The 16,585-nt window shown below is 36.8% G+C and overlaps 2 protein-coding genes across 8 annotated transcripts; both read right to left on the bottom strand.

Moving 5' to 3' along the window:
* Positions 1–1,429: 1,429 nt before the first annotated feature.
* LOC132179087 (uncharacterized) lies at positions 1,430–7,244 on the bottom strand. Of its 5 annotated transcripts, XR_015911964.1 has the most exons (5): positions 6,945–7,244; positions 5,976–6,127; positions 5,680–5,756; positions 1,896–2,005; positions 1,430–1,718 (listed from the first exon to the last, which is right to left on the bottom strand). XR_015911964.1 is itself a non-coding variant. In XM_059591717.2 (3 exons), exons 1-2 carry the CDS (start codon positions 7,100–7,102, stop codon positions 5,986–5,988), a joined length of 300 nt encoding a protein of 99 aa, XP_059447700.1. In that variant the 5' UTR covers positions 7,103–7,244; the 3' UTR covers positions 2,132–2,451; positions 5,976–5,985. The 5 variants fall into 5 exon arrangements, 2 of the variants coding, with proteins under 2 accessions (XP_059447700.1, XP_059447703.1); XR_015911966.1 differs by lacking the exons at positions 1,430–1,718; positions 1,896–2,005 and adding an exon at positions 2,132–2,451 and having other exon boundaries at positions 6,018–6,127; XR_015911965.1 differs by lacking the exons at positions 1,430–1,718; positions 1,896–2,005 and adding an exon at positions 2,132–2,451 and having other exon boundaries at positions 5,684–5,756; positions 6,018–6,127.
* Positions 7,245–8,127: 883 nt separating this feature from the next.
* Positions 8,128–15,969, bottom strand: LOC132179638 (alpha-L-fucosidase 2). 3 transcript variants are annotated; one of them, XM_059592385.2, is made up of 10 exons: positions 15,665–15,969; positions 14,754–14,899; positions 13,599–14,503; positions 12,690–12,822; positions 12,015–12,173; positions 10,791–11,015; positions 10,597–10,698; positions 10,343–10,478; positions 9,285–9,480; positions 8,128–8,736 (listed from the first exon to the last, which is right to left on the bottom strand). In XM_059592385.2, exons 1-10 carry the CDS (start codon positions 15,873–15,875, stop codon positions 8,433–8,435), a joined length of 2,517 nt encoding a protein of 838 aa, XP_059448368.2. In that variant the 5' UTR covers positions 15,876–15,969; the 3' UTR covers positions 8,128–8,432. The 3 variants fall into 3 exon arrangements, with proteins under 3 accessions (XP_059448368.2, XP_088371333.1, XP_088371334.1); XM_088515207.1 differs by having other exon boundaries at positions 14,754–14,909; positions 15,665–15,837; XM_088515208.1 differs by lacking the exon at positions 14,754–14,899 and having other exon boundaries at positions 15,665–15,837.
* Between the last annotated feature and the right edge of the window lie 616 nt (positions 15,970–16,585).

Here is a 16,585-nt window from a genome sequence, read left to right as displayed (position 1 = left end):
ACATGAATACTTGAGATAAGGGTACACAACAGGGATTCGACAAAGCAAAAGCTCCAATTCCTCACTTACATCATTTCAGAATAAATAATTTCTTTTAAAAAAGTGTAGTTGTTCAAATTCTTCATTCAATTATTGTGCTAAAAAATGTTTTATCTTCACATCAAAGGGTTAAATCAAAAAATGGATCTTGTGGGTTTCATGTTTATCAAAATAATCATTGAGTTTTAGAAAGTTATAAAATTAGTTTCGGGGCTTTTTGGAGATTATAAGATTAGTTCGTTTATCTACTTGTTGTTAGACCCATTTGCCACAGAGGTGGCTCGTACGGTGGATGTGAGTTGCTAGAGAACCCCACTACCATTGACAAAGTGGATTTTTCCCACCACAACCTTTTTTTTTTTGTTTTTTTGTTAGGAGATATGAGCAGGACAATGAAGTGATGAATTGAACTACCCGGTTACATTATATAGCTTTTACGTGTTATTTTTTTTACAGGTGACAAACAAGTCTGATGATTAGGGGTTGGAATGGGTCGGATTGGGCCAAGCATTAGGTATTTTGGTACCCAACCTGCAGGCTGTGGGTATTAAAAATTAGACCCGCAACCCAGCTATAATGAATAATATCTGCCGGGTATTAGGTTTTTAGGTTTAGGGTTATTGCAGGGCAAGGCAGGTAATTGAAATTTTTAAAAAATGCTACCCGCCCCACCCCGCCCTGCACGGGTATTCGAATATTTGACCTGCATCCGTGTTTTTTGTGAGAAAAATTGGGCGGGACAGGGCGGGGCGGGTACTCGAAATTTTAAAAAAATGCTATCTGCCCCACCCCACTCGGGTGTCCTAATATTTGACCTTGATCCTCGTTTTTTGTGAGAAAAACCGGGCGGGATGGGACAGGGTGGGTATTGTGGGTGGGTCGGGTATTTGCTCACTCCTACTGACAATAGGTGGACGAAATGACTAATATAGACTCAAAAAGCCGTTAGACTAATTTTATCGAAGCATTTTGATGAACATGAAAACCATTGGACTATTAATAGCATTTTAGGACCACCGCGGGGGGGGGGGGGGGGGGAGTTGAAATTCTGTTTTCACCATCTTTCTGATGTTCACTCCAAATAGTGTGGATATGGACATTGAACAAGTTGCATGTAAATGCCTAAGAGCACAGCCATCATAATCTATATGGCATTATTGGGCATAAGGAAGATTACAATGGATTCGAGAGTAAAACTATGACACCACTGGAGCAAAAATATGACACCACTGGCAAGGACTCAGAAGCAACAGGTATCATGAGAGTAGGTTTTGCGAGGAAAATTCCAATGAAGAATGAAAGAAAAGAAGATTGGCAGCATCTGAGTGAATGATGAAACGTGATTCACGGAGGTGACATGAGAACAGTACGTGACCCAACGCAAAGGAAAGTCTTTAAAAGTTGCTCGAGTTTTGATTTTTATGAATCTAAAGCAGACAAACCATTTTAGACAAGTTTGCAAGAGACGACAAATATGCCTACAAATTGAAAATAATGTCTTGGTAACCTGTCTTGTCCAAGTGACACAACTCCCTTCCCTGCACTTAAGGGGGCCCGAAGTGCGAATTGCTATCCAGATTCTCAACAATTCGCTGTCCAATGTAGAGGGCGGGCTGCTCGAATCCTGTTTGGACAAATAGGATTCCATAAGGGGTTTACCGTCTGAATTGCTAGCTTTCCTGATGAAACACATGGGGAGTCAAATATTGGGCAAAAGAAAACATACTAGGAAAAACCATAGAAACACATGGGCCAGTCCCATTATAAAGACCAACAATTTGGAGTAGTGATTCATGAACCAACTTCTCTGGATTGGAGCTTAAATTTGCTACAACAAAAAGGTCAACAGTGGGTACCATGAACCGACAGTGACACCCCTCGTGATTGTCCATAGTGAGGCAATTGTCAGGGCTTTATCCATCTCATGCGCTCCTTGTCATTAAAGTTACCATGCATGACTTCAAGACTGACAATTGGAAACAGAACCGTAAGACTTTGTCTCAGCTGTGGATCCATAAACAGGTCCAGAAATATAACGAGAAAACCCACCAGCAAGCACACTGGATATTAAGCACCACTCATTTACCATATATTTCTGTAACGAGAAAATCACTCATTTTTTTCATTGAAAAGAAACTAAGCGGCAAATGTTAATAACAGGTACTCCAAAAGCTAACAGTACCAGGAATCATTAAACAAAATATTTAATTAGCCAGAACCAATGTAAGAGTTGTTGATGACCCTGGTTTAGAAAACCTCCAAGTTTCTTATTGGAAATGGCATTACTTGAATGACAACTTATTAATTTTCTACTAGATAGCCGAAGTTCCTACAAGATATCCGCTCCTACGACCTCCTCCGCAAATTAACTTTTGCACTCGAATGTGCTGATACAACAGCCCTTTCAAGTACCTGCAATGACATGGCGAAAGGAACATAAAATGCATAAGAAATAGGATTGCACGCACCAAGTGGTTTGAAAAATGCAGCAACTTCTTCCACAACACCCAAACATAACATATTATTTGTTCCCCAAATGAATACTGATTGGGGATGGAAATGAGAATCCACAAGAATGACAAAATTTCCCTCCAAGCAAAACCTGCACGATATGTAATTGAAACCCAACAAAAAGAAGCAGAAGTCTTTTGCACCCCAATTTGGGATGTGGAAAAGAACTTGTTCAAGCAAATATGAATTGAATAGGGCATGGCCTGGAATTCAGCTACATAGGTACATAGTGTCACATGATTCAAAAGCTAAATTCCACAATCCAAAAATGTATAAAAGACACCATGTCCATAGATATTAAGTTTCTCTTCTCTGTGATATCAAATTAAAAAACATACACTGAATTAAGGGGAAATTTTTTCAATAAGTGCACAGATCACAGAATAAGATTGTAGACAGTTATTAGAGTTAAATACTGCTATTTCTAGTTGCAACTAAAAGGTCAAATTAGCACCCACGGTTCAAAAGCTTGTCAAACATAAGCATTTTCAGGTGGTCAAACTGAACATGTTCACCTGACAGTGCACGATCAGAGAAATATCCTAACTAAGGATGTGCTGGTAGTTGAAGAGCCTTCTCTTTCCCCCTTCTCACGCCAGCAGCCAACATAAGTCTGACAATAAGGTCTCTAAGTGATTTCCCTTTGAAAAGGGTAGTCACTCAATTATTGCTTGTGTGGAAGACTCACTCAATTCTTTATGAAAAATTGAAGAGAGCAGAGCCACTCGAGTTTCAAAAGGACAATTATTGCAACTACAACGTGCATAAACCTAATTTCCTAAATACAAAGAAGAAGAACAAAGAAAGAAAGAACGAAGGAGAGCTGCAATCAGATCCAACTAGCATTTCAATTGAACAAGCATGTAGCCCTTTCAAGCACTAACAAAATTCCAGCAGTGGCCCATGGTATCAAGCAATATCAGAAACGCTTATGCTTTCTTGTCCCAAATGAATGAAAGCTTTAACCACCTGCCTGGAAATTTCATACCGTCTCTTAGAATCTGATGTATTTCTAGCGGGATGCAACTTCATTACCAAAAGACCCATAGCTTGTATCCATTTTTTTTTTTATAAGTAATCAGCAGTCTTATTAAAAGCGTAAGGCGAAAAATTCAGGTAAATAGCTTGTATCCGTAGAACATATAACATGAGCAACAAGTAAATCGAAACTGATTCCTGTGGGAAATGTTGATCATGTGAATGGGTTGCCTGGTACTTTGGGTTGTGAGGTTTTCTCTTTTCCTTTAAAGTATCTTGGTTTACCGTTGAGGGCCTCCTATAAGGCCAAGCATATTTGGGACGGAATTATTTAAAAGATAGAGTGCTAATTGGCCAGCTGGAAAATGATGTACTTGCCTAAGGGTGGTAGGATGACCCTTATTAAGAGAAAACTTTCCAACTTGTCTATGTACTTCATGTCCCTCTTTCCTCTCCATGCGAATGTTGCAAACCATATTGAGAAACTTCAACGTGATTTCTTATGGGGTGGGCTAGACGAAGATTTCAAATATCACATAGTTAGTTGGTCCAAGATTTGTTTGCGGATCTCTAAAGGGGAGTTGGGGGTACGGAACTTGTTGATGTTCAAGCGTGCTCTCTTAGGAAATTGGTTGTGGCGCTATGTACGTGAGAGAAAGGCTTGGTGGAGAGTAGTGATGGACTCCAAATATGATAGTTTTTGGGGAGGGTGGTGTTCTAATGAGCCTCTTGGGGTGTTTGGAGTGGGGTTATGGAATAATATTTGAAGGGCTTGGGAGACGTTTTTAAGTCATACCAGATTTGAGGTAAGAGATGGCTCACAGATTATATTCTGACATGATATGTGGTGATGGAATATGACTCTTAAGGAGGTTTTTCCATATTTATTTGGTATTGCTCGTGACTCACTCGGAGCTTTATGTTGATTCCAATAAGTGGAACATAAGTTTTGCTAGAGCAGCTCATGATTGGGAGATGGATGACTTTGCTTCATTCTTCAAGGTGTTGTATTCAACTAGAGTGAGACAGAAAAATGAAGATAAGTTGTGGTGGGTCCCCTCCAAAAGAGGGGTTGTTTGAAGATAGATCCTTCTACAATGCCTTGGCTTGTAAAGAACACTTTTGTTTCCCTTGGAAAGTTTTTTAGCGAACTAAGGTTCCTTTGAGGGTGGCCTTCTTCGTTTAGTCGGCGGCTCTAAGAAAGATCCTTATCATGGACAATGTTAGGAAGTGGTACGCCATTGTGGTTAACAGGTGCTGCATGTGTAAGAGGAATGAAGAGACCGTGGATATCTTCTTATCCATTGTGAGGTTGCTTATGCAACATAGAATGTTTTCTTCAATCAATTTGGACTATCTTGGGTTATGCCTAGATGAGTAGACGACTTGTATGCTTGTTGATGGACTGTCGGCAGTGCTCTGAGTGTTGATTTGTGGAAGATAGTGCCTCTATGCCTTTTATGGTATCTATGGAGGGAAATGAATGACAAAAGTTTTGAGGACAATGAGAATTGGAGGAGATTAACTCCTTCTAGCTAGGTGTTTTCTCTTGTATACTTACTGTGTATCTGGAGCCGCCTTATACTTTTACTGATATCTCGATTACTTATCCAAAAAAAAAAGTACATTTTGATTATCACTCTTTACAAACATATTTCAATCTATAACACTTAGTAGACAAAAGTAACATATAAACAAAGATGGATAATAAGATTCTCCCTCTTACAAATTTATTGCATAAATAAAGAAGAGGCTAGAGCCTCCTTTATGTGTTAAAGAGCCATTAACTGTCTCCAAATTATGGTAATTAGCATCTCGAAAAAGCTTAGCATGCAACAAAGATCTGAAAACCCAAGAATTAATTATATATAAAATAAAACTATAAAAATAAAATATGCACCAAATGACTCTTAGGTATTAATGCAAAGTTTATTTTTTCAGGGAAGGGGGTGAGGGTTTGAAATGGCAGCTAAATTGGTCCACATAATACCCTCGTTATAATCTTCAAAAAGAAGAGAGGTTCGCTTTGCTATGGCAATTAACCGAAAAACTCTCCAATCATTTCTAAGGTTTTACATTATCCATTTACTCATACATAATCAAAATTTTTACCACACTTATGTTTTGGAAAGAAAGGTTTGAAAGGATAACCTACAGTGCAGCATCCTCCTCCCTGCCCTTTAGATGATCGAAAGTCCTCGTGCATCACCCGTCTTTTCCATTCCACCCTATCAATCCCAATCCCAAGTCCTTTTCATCAACCAAACTTAAAATACTAACAAACTCCTACCAAGCCCTCATTCTATCAACCAAACAGAACTGTAACCTGAATTTTTAAGTGCCAAAACATTTAATGTTCTCTAGGGCATTAGTGGATATAACAACAAAATGAGGAAAAAACAACTGTTTTCATTTTTGTCATGTATCCTAGAAACAGCAAGACTCACAAAGAGACTATTAGCGATCCTGACAAGTACGACGGAAGGTACCATGAGACAGCTCACAGAAAGCCCGCACGTTGGCAGAAAGGTGAGATGTGAGGCCTGTGGCCAATGTGAGTGGCAGAAATGATTGTGTGCATCCCAATTCTCCCAAGTTCCTGCAGGAAACACAAGAAAACCAGTAAATCTCAGCAGAACAATCATTTAACATCTAATAATATAGAAAAAGCGAGAAAGGAAAACCTTTTGATCCCTTTATTTGCTAGAATAATAATGATTTGCCATTACTATGTGTGTCCCAAGAAAGCAAATGTCCATCAAATAAAAAACTAAAATAAAATTGACATAGTAAAACAGAAGTAGGTTTATAAAAACTAAAATTAAACAACCTTGAAAAAGCGATCTCTAGTTGATTTTGGTAAAAACATGGAAATGGAAACAAAACTGAACAACAAAAATTTCGGAACTTTAGGCGGACACAAAAACAAAAGATAGCACACAATAAGGACTATTCACAGATTTTCCTTTCACTTCTCTCCATTTTCTCAGCAACCAATCGTAGAGTAAAGCACTATTTGGAAATGGCAAGCGATAATAACTACAATATTCACAAACCAAAGACCTATATAATCCTACCAACAAACAAGTGTAATTGCTAAGAATAAACAAATGCAATTGCAAATTAAAATAATAATAGTAATAATGAGACAAATGATCTCCGTCTCAGAGCACAAAAATCGAACTTTACATTTCCTTTATCGTCCTCTCTTTTTTCTCACAACACAGGCAATGGTTGAAATTCCCTCTGTCCCATCTCTCACATTTCCGATATCCAAACAAATCTAAACCAATATGAATGAATAAATACCGAGAAACAAAATAGAGAATATAAAAATTCAAAATTTTCTCATGTGTTTTTCTCTCATTTTCGCGGCAACCAAACAGGGAGGCGAGGACGTTAGAGTTTCGGGGGACCTGGGGACAGCAGCGAAAGGAAGGCGGCGGCGGGGCTGCACTCGGGGAGCAGCGAGTGACGGAGGGCGGATGCGGGGGAGAGGCGCCGACGAGCGGAGCGACGAAGCCCTGGCGGTCGAGATTAGCGACCGAGACAATGATCCTGAGCGCAAAGCCATTTCTCTCTCTCTCTCTCTCTCTCTCTCTCTCTGTGAGTAAAGTGGGAGGCGCGAGGGGTTTTCGAGGGTTTAAGGGTTTGTGTTGGTTTGGTTTTGTGCTGTGCAGTGTGCAGTGAGGTGGATGATACGGTGTTGCGGAGGAGCAGAGATTTACAGCTATTCTTATTTTTCTCAAATTTTAATTACATCAATAATCAATATTGATCACTTTTAAAGTTTTATTATAAATTAATAAACAATATTGAGTTAGTAAAAATTGATGAATAATGATATAACAATATCCCAAATCAAAAACAATCGTTGGAGTCTTTTTCAAAAATAAAATCAAGTGATAGAATATCTTGAAGATTCTAATGCAAATGTAGCAGCAAGTGTGGAGCTTAGACAATCATATCTATTTAATTTAGATAAGTGATAATACTTTTTTAGTATTACCAATTTACCAATGAGCTTTAACTCAAATGGTACTCTTCAGTCTTCCCTTTATAATAGAAAAAAAAAAAAAAAAAATTACATTTTAGTATTTTCTTTCGCTTTTTTGGTTGGAAATTTTTTATTTTTTCACTTTTCAGCTGAGTAAAAAACATAAATTAGTAAAAAAAAAATCTCAAGCAATGCCGTTTGGAACCATATCCTGCATTGTTTTGCCTCCGTACTTCTTGAAATGTATATCACATGCATATATTTTTCAGATTGTGAAAGTAAAAAGAAAAAAAAAATTGCATAGCAGCATATGATCCACCATTAAATAAAGAGATTATATACCAAGCAGGGCGGAACCACGTAGTAGAAAGGACAGAATCACATGTAGACACCATTTAGATTCCATCTATTCAAGAAGTTTTAGATTCCATCTTTGGGCTAAAGGAAATTTGGCGTAGGGTAGATTGGACTGGTCGATATAGAGCTTGAGTTGTCGTCTCCAGTGACAGAGCTAGGATTTTTGTTTACAAGGCTCTTATTAAAGATAGGGTTGTACTTCATAAATTACATGCAAGAAGTTAAATTATATATATCAGCAGCAAGAAGCATAACATATTTGCTTTCCTTTCTTTCCTGTATCTTCTTCCCATACTACAGATATGTTGCATGTACATCACACAATAAGGTGATGGCAGCAGTACTAATGATTCATATAACATTGCAAGAAACTACCTATAATACACAAGATAATTACCTCAGAAGATCCTAACTTTTGAAGGAACACCAATATATATATATATATATATATATATATATATATATATATATATGAAAGATTTATTAGAAAAATATATGAGCAATGTTCCTAAAATCTAATTGATATTGATATTCAAGGAAAGGCTGCTTCTTAGAGAGAGCAAGTCTTCACACATTTTAGCTGTGCATTGAATGTGTAGATTATGCCAGATAATATGCTTGCTGTGACTATCGTTCCTCTGTAGTGTAATCTTTTCAGAGAATTCTGTTCCTTGGACCAAAGACCAACTTCATGAAGGTCACCTTCTTTCCAGCAGATGCTGACTGTTACCGCACCACGCGCCTTCAATCCTTTCACACAACCATTAGCCCATTTATCCCGGGGAAGAGCAGGAAGGAAATACAGGTCCTTTATGGTGCTCTGGACAAGCATTTCTGAAACTGCTGCTGTGAAACTGAAATCAAAATATTGTTGATACCTTTGTCAATCACCAACATTTATTACTTCCGAGGCAGTATTTGTTTGCAAGAAGGTTTGAAGGAAAAAAAGAAAGACTGAAGTCAAATATATTGCTTGGTCACAATCAGATATGACATAATTTACACTTGGTACTTCCTGTTTGATCCCTAAAATAGCTTCTAATCATAATTATCTTTCCCATATATCTTACTGAATAACTGAACTGAATAACTGAACGGCTTAGTTTTATACAACTAAAACATGAACAAGAAACTTAAATAAGGGATTGTTTGAGGCACACTAATGGCAACTGGGGTGCAATTAATGGCAATGGTTGTAGTACTTGTAAAAACAAAATAAAAATTTTCCACCAAAGGTTTTTGATTTTTTATCTTTTTTGTTTTTTTTTTCCTTCAAGTTGCTCGCTAAAAAACCAGACATGCTTGGTATCAAGCTTGCTTAAGCTAAGAACAGAACTGTTTAGACAATCATGTGATGGTTGCTTCATAGCATCATTGACATGAATGGAAAACTGCAACTTACCCAAAGTTGGCATCAATCTGGAAAGGAGGGTGTGCTGCGAATAGATTACTGTATAGACCTCCTTCAAATGGTTCCTCATTATCCGGATCCACCAAGTTGATCAACTTCTTGACCATCCGATATGCATGCTCACTGTTGTCGAGACGAGCCCACAAAGCAGCTTTCCATGTAGTTGACCATCCTGGACCATCCTCTCCTGTTCAAATTGGTCAGAATGTAAGAAAAACAACTCCATATGACATTGCTCCTAACAATCATACATGTTGAAGTCCACAAAGCTACTCCAGAATTCAGGCTGCATAACTTAGCCACTTGATTCGCAATGGTGTTTACCATGGTAGCACACATAGCATGATATCTAGTTCTTTATACAGAGTCAAATTCTAAAGGAAAAAGTTGTATCATAATAGGCCTCCTTCCCACATTATGTGTAACATGTATGTCTATGTACTTTTGGGTGTGGGGTACAAACCAAAAATTTGCATTTTAGAGTGATAATAGTTTGATTAACAATTTTTATTGGTGCTAACAGATAACATTTTGATTGTATAATTATTCTTCCTATTTTTGGTTTTTTGATGTAAAGAATCATTATCAACTCACAGATGTATAAGGTTAAATTTCACCAACACCCGTCCCATGTTTTGAGACACACCCATGAGTTTTCAATTTCTTCAATCTTATTTCCTATGCTTTTTGAATTTAACGTGTCTTGTCAACCAGTTCATTAGCATAGCTTATGGAAAAATATGTCATAATTATTGTTGCTTTCGCTGTTATTATTAGTACATGTAAAATGAGGGTGTAAAATTTGTTGACCAAGTGAGCGTATTAACAGAAATAGGATTCAAAAACCAATTAAGACATTCCCAAAATAAGAGGTGCAATTAAAAGAAGTTGAGATCTTAGGGGGTGTTAATAGGACCTCAAAATTGGAGGGGTATCCAAATGCCCCAAAACTAGACTGAAATTGCAAGACAAAATAAGCAATCTAGTCAGTTCCCAGAATAAATGAATAATATGATTTAAAAAGACAAAAAAAAAAAAAAAAAAAAAACCTCGTTTATAGAGAGAAATCTCTGCAGCTTGACAGAGATCCGGAGCTTTCTCAACAGTTATTGTGTGCCCTGGAAACAGGCCAAATAGATGCGAAAGATGTCGATGATGCACATCTGCGTCCCCAAAATCTTGTGCCTGGCTTAACACATACTGATTTTCTTAGCCTATTACACAAGTGAACTTCATTATGAACTCCAAAGCAAGACCTTTTTTGCTAATAATTGGCAAGTTTACACTTGAGGTACTCACATACCCATTCCATAATGGAACCATCTCCAGAAATTTTTGTTGGATACAGCCTTGGTAAAGCCAGGCGCACTCTTTCAACAAGCTCATCTTCATCTCTCTCCAGAACCTGTTGTCAAAATTCTAGTTGGATATAAAGATATGGAATATATGAAAATTAAAAAGAGGATTGTTTTGGATGGTATAGAATAAAAGCGTCACCTCAGCTGCAGAAACAACGGCAGCAAAAACTTCTCTTATAATTGCCATGTCCATTGTTGATGAGTAGCTCACACAAGCAGGCTTACCGTCAGGAGCAACAAAGTTATGCTCTGGAGAAGTTGAAGGGTTGGTTTCTAGATAACCTCCACGGCCTTCAATCAACCAATCCAACAGAAATGATGCACATCCATCCAACAAAGGATATGCCTTGACTTTAAGAAAATCCTAATTATGAAGACCATATTAATAATCATTTACCTCCAATGAGTGAATTGCATACTGTTAGCAGAAATTATATATAGTGCAGCGCTGCAAGAAATTTTTTTTTCAAGAATGTGAAACAATCAAACTATTCAAGCGCCATAAGCAAAAGATTCATTGATCTAGTAATGAAATATGAGTTCCACAAGTACCTAAGTACTTCCAGATCCAGCATCAGGGTTTTCAAAAGGCAAATCACAAGACGATCACCTTTGACTTAAGAAACAGCAGAACTTTATAGGCTGCATATATTTAGTATTATAGCAAGCATTTAGTGAAAGTTTGACCCAAGTTAGTGCATGAAATTGATATACATTGTTGGGCCTATTCTCCTATCAACTTCAACTTCTGTGACAATTGGTTCAGCAATATGCTATTAAAGCCTTCCAGTCCAAAATGTTATGTTATACTCTAGGGAATCACCATCGTATTTTGTTACTTTCTGTTCATACTTGTGTTCAAAATTCATGTCTAGTTTTGCTTCAGCATGAGAAGGTGTGTGTTGGTGTGTCTGAGCTTATGTACATAGTTAAGCTTATTAGGTTAAGCTTATTAGGTTAAGCTCTTGAGACAATTGGTTTGCTAACAAATTTATTTTCACACATTAAAACATGGAAATTTAACCAACTTACCAAATTAGCTAAACCTAGAATTTCAAGGCCTTTGCACAGACCTTAACTTCAAAAGAGAAGTTGCTGATTTCAGGGACCATCTCTCACCTACAAGAACTAACTGAACCACTCGCTCAACTCTAGTGCAAAAGGCAATCTAGAAGATTTGCAAAGCTAAAACAGGATTCATTATTAGATACCAGCAGATTCTACCTATTAGAAAAGTATTTTTCAATAACCTTCCTATTACGAGGAACAGATTTTCAGACCAATGATAGACTAAAGCAAGGTATTTTTCATAAGTAAAAAAAAAAAAAAAAAAAAAAAAAGGGGGAAAACTTCAAAATCTTACCTTGTCCATCGTATAAGCGTAGTGATCCCATATATGGGTACAGAGCCATGCTCCGCCCATCGGCCATAATGCCCATTCAACATCACCTTGATCTGCCGATGATTTCGCCCAGATGTCAGATTTATGATGTACAACCCAACCATTTGCTTCATAGTTTACCTATAACATTCTGCGAATAAGAAAGTTGTGCATAGGAATCTATAAATGGGAAAATAATGTCTTGAAGAACAGAATAAGATCACAAAGGAGGGTAAGGGCATTGACAGAGATTGTGTTGGTCTTAGGCCTCATATGGTTCATTCCTAAAGTCTAAAAACATAGCTTTCAGATTTAGGCTCCCACCATTTCGATGGCATTTAGCAATTGTTTCCAAGTTGTTTTCATGACAATAAGAACCATGCAGTCCTAATGACATGGTATAAAGGATAACAGCATTGAATTTAAAACTAAAACTTCCTACTTTAAGATTACCTAAATATTTGGACATGGGAGCCCCACATGCAGGCATATTTCAGGACTTCATCTTAGTCCTCTATTGTTTCCAAATGTCCAATACTTAAACTGTAATGCTCACTTACACCTCAGATAGTTTAGCAACCAAAAGAGATCATATGGATGAACAGACTCAATTGATTGAAAGCTTTAATATAAACCAGAAGGGGAAAATTGTCTTACTTCTGCAGTTTTACGCCCATTAGTTGACAAAGAGGAAATGAAGTCAAACAATGGTTCCTGGCACTCGCTAAGGTTGCAAGGAAGGGAAGGCCAATAATTCATTTCAAGATTAATATTCAAGTGAGGAGCCCCGCTGAACAAAAAGATGAAGGTGTCAGTAACTCTCCAGATAAAATCTTGATGTAACTAAATGCAAGAAATTGTAGGTTTTATATGACTAATCAATATCTTACATCAATGTGCTACTGTTGGTAGGCAGTAGTTTATGCATATTTCATGTATTAATTGACATGTAAAGAAGTAGAAAGTGAACTAAAAAATTCTTTCAGATATGGCCAACATTCCTCTTTTATCTATCAGTCTCTCTTATCTCTTTCTGGAAGCCTAACTTCCTGCACAATCTTATTGCTGGAATATCAAAATTTTCACAAATAATATGAAAGATGGACAAGGCATATAAAAATTATTCCTAAATTGAAGATGAAGAAGGAAAAAGAAGAAAAAAGTTTACCTCATTTCTCCACTTATTCCTAAATTGGAACGTTCACAAAAATTAGAGACATAACTTACATCTAATGCATCTAGGTACAACAACCACCAATCCCTAACTGCTCATCAAAAAAAAAAAAAAAAAAAAAAAAAAAAGAAACAAACAAACAAACAAACAAAAGAGAGAGGAGGTTACAAACTTAAAGTGGTGCATTAATTAAGGTCCTTCCTTCTTAGAAAACCCATTTAATATCGACTGAAATAATTTCCTATATCTAAATTACAAACTAACCTCTTGCGTGTGTTTGTGAGGGGGTAAGAGAGAGAGAACAAAGCAGAAAATATGAAGCAAAATAAAACTAAGTAAAATTCGGTTGGAGGAGGAATAACAAATAAAGGAATGGAGAGAATGTGACATACTCCCATTTTGGCTGAATATCCTTATTCCATAATCCCTGCAGGTTTGCCACCTGTGTTCGAGGCCGTGAACATGAAATAAGTAGATATCGACCATACTGGAAAAGAAGCTCCACCAAGGAAGGATCTTCATCAGTTTGAAAAGATTTGACTCTTGCTGCAGTTGAAACCATGTTATCTTCACTTCCCTTAAGATATAAACCAGTTACAGAGCGCGCAAGTTTCTTCAATTCTAGAGACCCATTGGATTTATTGTTCTTCAAGTTTTTCATAAGCTGCAGTGAGACACGATGGAAGAGATTCTGATAGTCATCCAAATGATGTGCATAAAGATCATAGTATGACAAATCTCTCATTGGCTTCAATGCGCTCAGTGACTCTGAAGTAGGATTCCTCTTAGAATCTGAAGGCTTAGTGAATGGTCCATCGAATGAAGATGAAGCGACTAGAAGCAAAACAGCCCAATCTGAACCCTCGACCCTCAACTGCTTGTCATCCAAAATATGTATCACACCTCTGTCATCACTAATCTGTAAATCAAGAACTGCAGAAAACTGAATTCCCTTTGGCTCGTCATTTGCATCCACCGCTGGGGGAATCCTTTTACCAGGACAGCTTCCTTCCATAATAATCTGACTTTTCCCATTAATGTACGAATGATGGTATAACTTGCTATCTAGAGACACTGAGAATGATAGAGATCCTGGTTTGCTTCCAGAAATCTTTGTCACAATCACTTGATTGGGATTGGAAGCAAAGTGTTCCCTTGTAAATTCTAGATCACCCACAGAATACTTTACTCTTACTGTTGCAGTATCCAAGTCTAACTCTCTGTGGTAAGTTTCTTCAGCAAATGTAAGATGGGAAGCATCAAATTCCAGCTTTAGGTCACCAAGGAGTTGGTAAACCTGAATCATCACTAAATAATCACTACAATATAATACTTTCTTTATAATTAATTCAAATTCATTAAAAGCGTAGGGGATGCAACCCTAGTACACATGAAGTATACAAGAGAACCCCTAAAGTATAGAAAAAAAAAAGAAAAAAAACTTAAGAACTCTGTATATTCCTTTTAGCCAACAATCACTAGTAAATTACTCGTACAGACCAACACTATGAAGAAGAGCAGCCACACTAAAGGTAAATGAATAACACCTCAGCAGGATTTCCAGTCAACTTGACCGCCTCTGCAGTAGCTTCAGCATATTTACCATCGTCGACAAGTTTTCTGACCTCTGATAGCACCTCTGGAGCATTAGTGTTAGTATAGTTACTAGGCGTCCCGGTCCAGAGTGTGTCCTCTGCAAGAATCTGTATGCTATGAGTTCTCTGCTCATTTGTTTTTCATACATTACACGTATTTCATTTTGCTCCATTTGGTTGCTAATTGAAATTATATGAAAATAAGATAAATAGTTTTGAGCTTCAAAGCTTTAATAATCTAGTCCTTGAAAACACTTCCAAGCAACTGCGCTTGACATCAGTTCAGCCTCTACAACATGAAGCATAAAACTGATCATTTTATTAATCAGAAGATTATCTGAAAGATGAAATCTGTGTACTTATCTAATAATGCAAAATCTGCAAAATGGCAAACTTGACAGAAATTAAGCAGTCGATTGTTAAATTACCATTATGATACCATGATAAATTACTCATTGTCTCTAAAGTTTATGTTGATAAAAAAAAATGATGAATTTTACTTAAACAATACTCTTAACACCCATTGAAACAATTGATATCATAATCAATAAATAAAACTAATCAGAAACCTAGAAGTAGAAGATAATGCAGCACTTTTCTAATTGAATAGGAAAACACCATAAGAAACAAAATCAGCCCCAAAAGGCCACATTCATATGGTAATCATTTCAAGAACACACAATATCAGTGAAAAATAATAATAATAATAATAATAATAATAATAATAAATTCACAATAAAATCACCAACTAATTAAGCCTAATCAACAAAATCCAGGACTACTTACTTAAACCATACAACTTTTTTTTTTTTTTTTTTTTTTAAATTCGTTTAAATTCCAAGCAAAAGAGGTTTTGGTTATACCGTTGAGCTGGAGAGTCTCCGATACGACGCCGCCCCAGACCATGGCTCCGAGCCGACCGTTGCCGATGGGGAGCGCATCGGTCCAGTGCTTGGCGGGCTCAGTGAACGTGATCTTCAGAGGCTGAGTAGAGCTCTCGGCCTCCATCGAACTTGGGTTCCACTGGTCCTTCTCTGTGGGCTGTCGCACGTAAACCCACCCTCCATCTTCCATAACTGAAACTAACTGAATTTCCGGTGGCAACAACAACGCAAGAAGGCTCGCTTAGTCGCTTTGCAGAGTGATGATGATTGATGAAGGTAAAGAAAGCCACGTGGATTATCCTTTTGCTTTGGATAAAAAAGTATGCTTTTCACTTTTGTCTAGCTTTTAGCTTGAAATTTTTTTTTTTTTTTTTTTTTTTTTTTTTTTTTTTTTTTGGGGAAAACTATATTACCAAGTTTGGGCGATTTGAAATTCGACCTCCAAAGTTTTAATTTTAACAATCCACCCCTTAAAGTTTCAAATTTTTGCAATTTGACCAATTGTATTCAAAACTTTTCATATTGCCCATAATTTTTTATAACAAATTAAAAAACAAATTGGGGTGGCTACGATTATCTGGCCATTTTGGCACCTTCCAAATTTGTTCTTTTTTTTTTTTTTAATTTTTTTATAAAAATAAAATTAGGGGCAACATGAGAATTTTGGAATAATATTAGTCGAATTGCAAAAAATTTGAAACTTTGGGAGGGTGGATTGGCAAAATTGAAACTTTAAAAGTCGAATATCGCCCCAAACTTTGAGGGATAAAGTGTAATTTTTCATTTTTTTTATTTAAACTTTTGGAATAAATGTAAATTTATAGTATAGATTTTAAGTTTTAGGCCTTAATTATTAATAATAAAATAAGTTGGTGTCAATCAACAAGATTAGGAGGATAT

This window comes from Corylus avellana, chromosome 4 (genome assembly GCF_965113065.1).
Source record: "Corylus avellana chromosome 4, dhCorAvel1.hap1.2, whole genome shotgun sequence".
Classification (NCBI taxonomy): domain Eukaryota; kingdom Viridiplantae; phylum Streptophyta; class Magnoliopsida; order Fagales; family Betulaceae; genus Corylus; species Corylus avellana.
This window is presented reverse-complemented; position numbering and strand designations above follow the sequence as displayed.

Excerpts from the sequence above, each read along its gene's own strand:
- LOC132179087 (XM_059591717.2), bottom strand. The coding sequence starts at position 7,102 with ATGGCTTTGCGCTCAGGATCATTGTCTCGGTCGCTAATCTCGACCGCC. Across the intron at positions 6,128-6,944 it reads CCTTTCGCTGCTGTCCCCAG|GAACTTGGGAGAATTGGGAT; the intron begins GTCCCCCGAAAC and ends TGTTTCCTGCAG.
- LOC132179638 (XM_059592385.2), bottom strand. The coding sequence starts at position 15,875 with ATGGAAGATGGAGGGTGGGTTTACGTGCGACAGCCCACAGAGAAGGAC. Across the intron at positions 14,504-14,753 it reads TGACTGGAAATCCTGCTGAG|GTTTACCAACTCCTTGGTGA; the intron begins GTGTTATTCATT and ends GTGATGATTCAG. Across the intron at positions 12,823-13,598 it reads GATATTCAGCCAAAATGGGA|CGGGGCTCCTCACTTGAATA; the intron begins GTATGTCACATT and ends CTTTTTGTTCAG.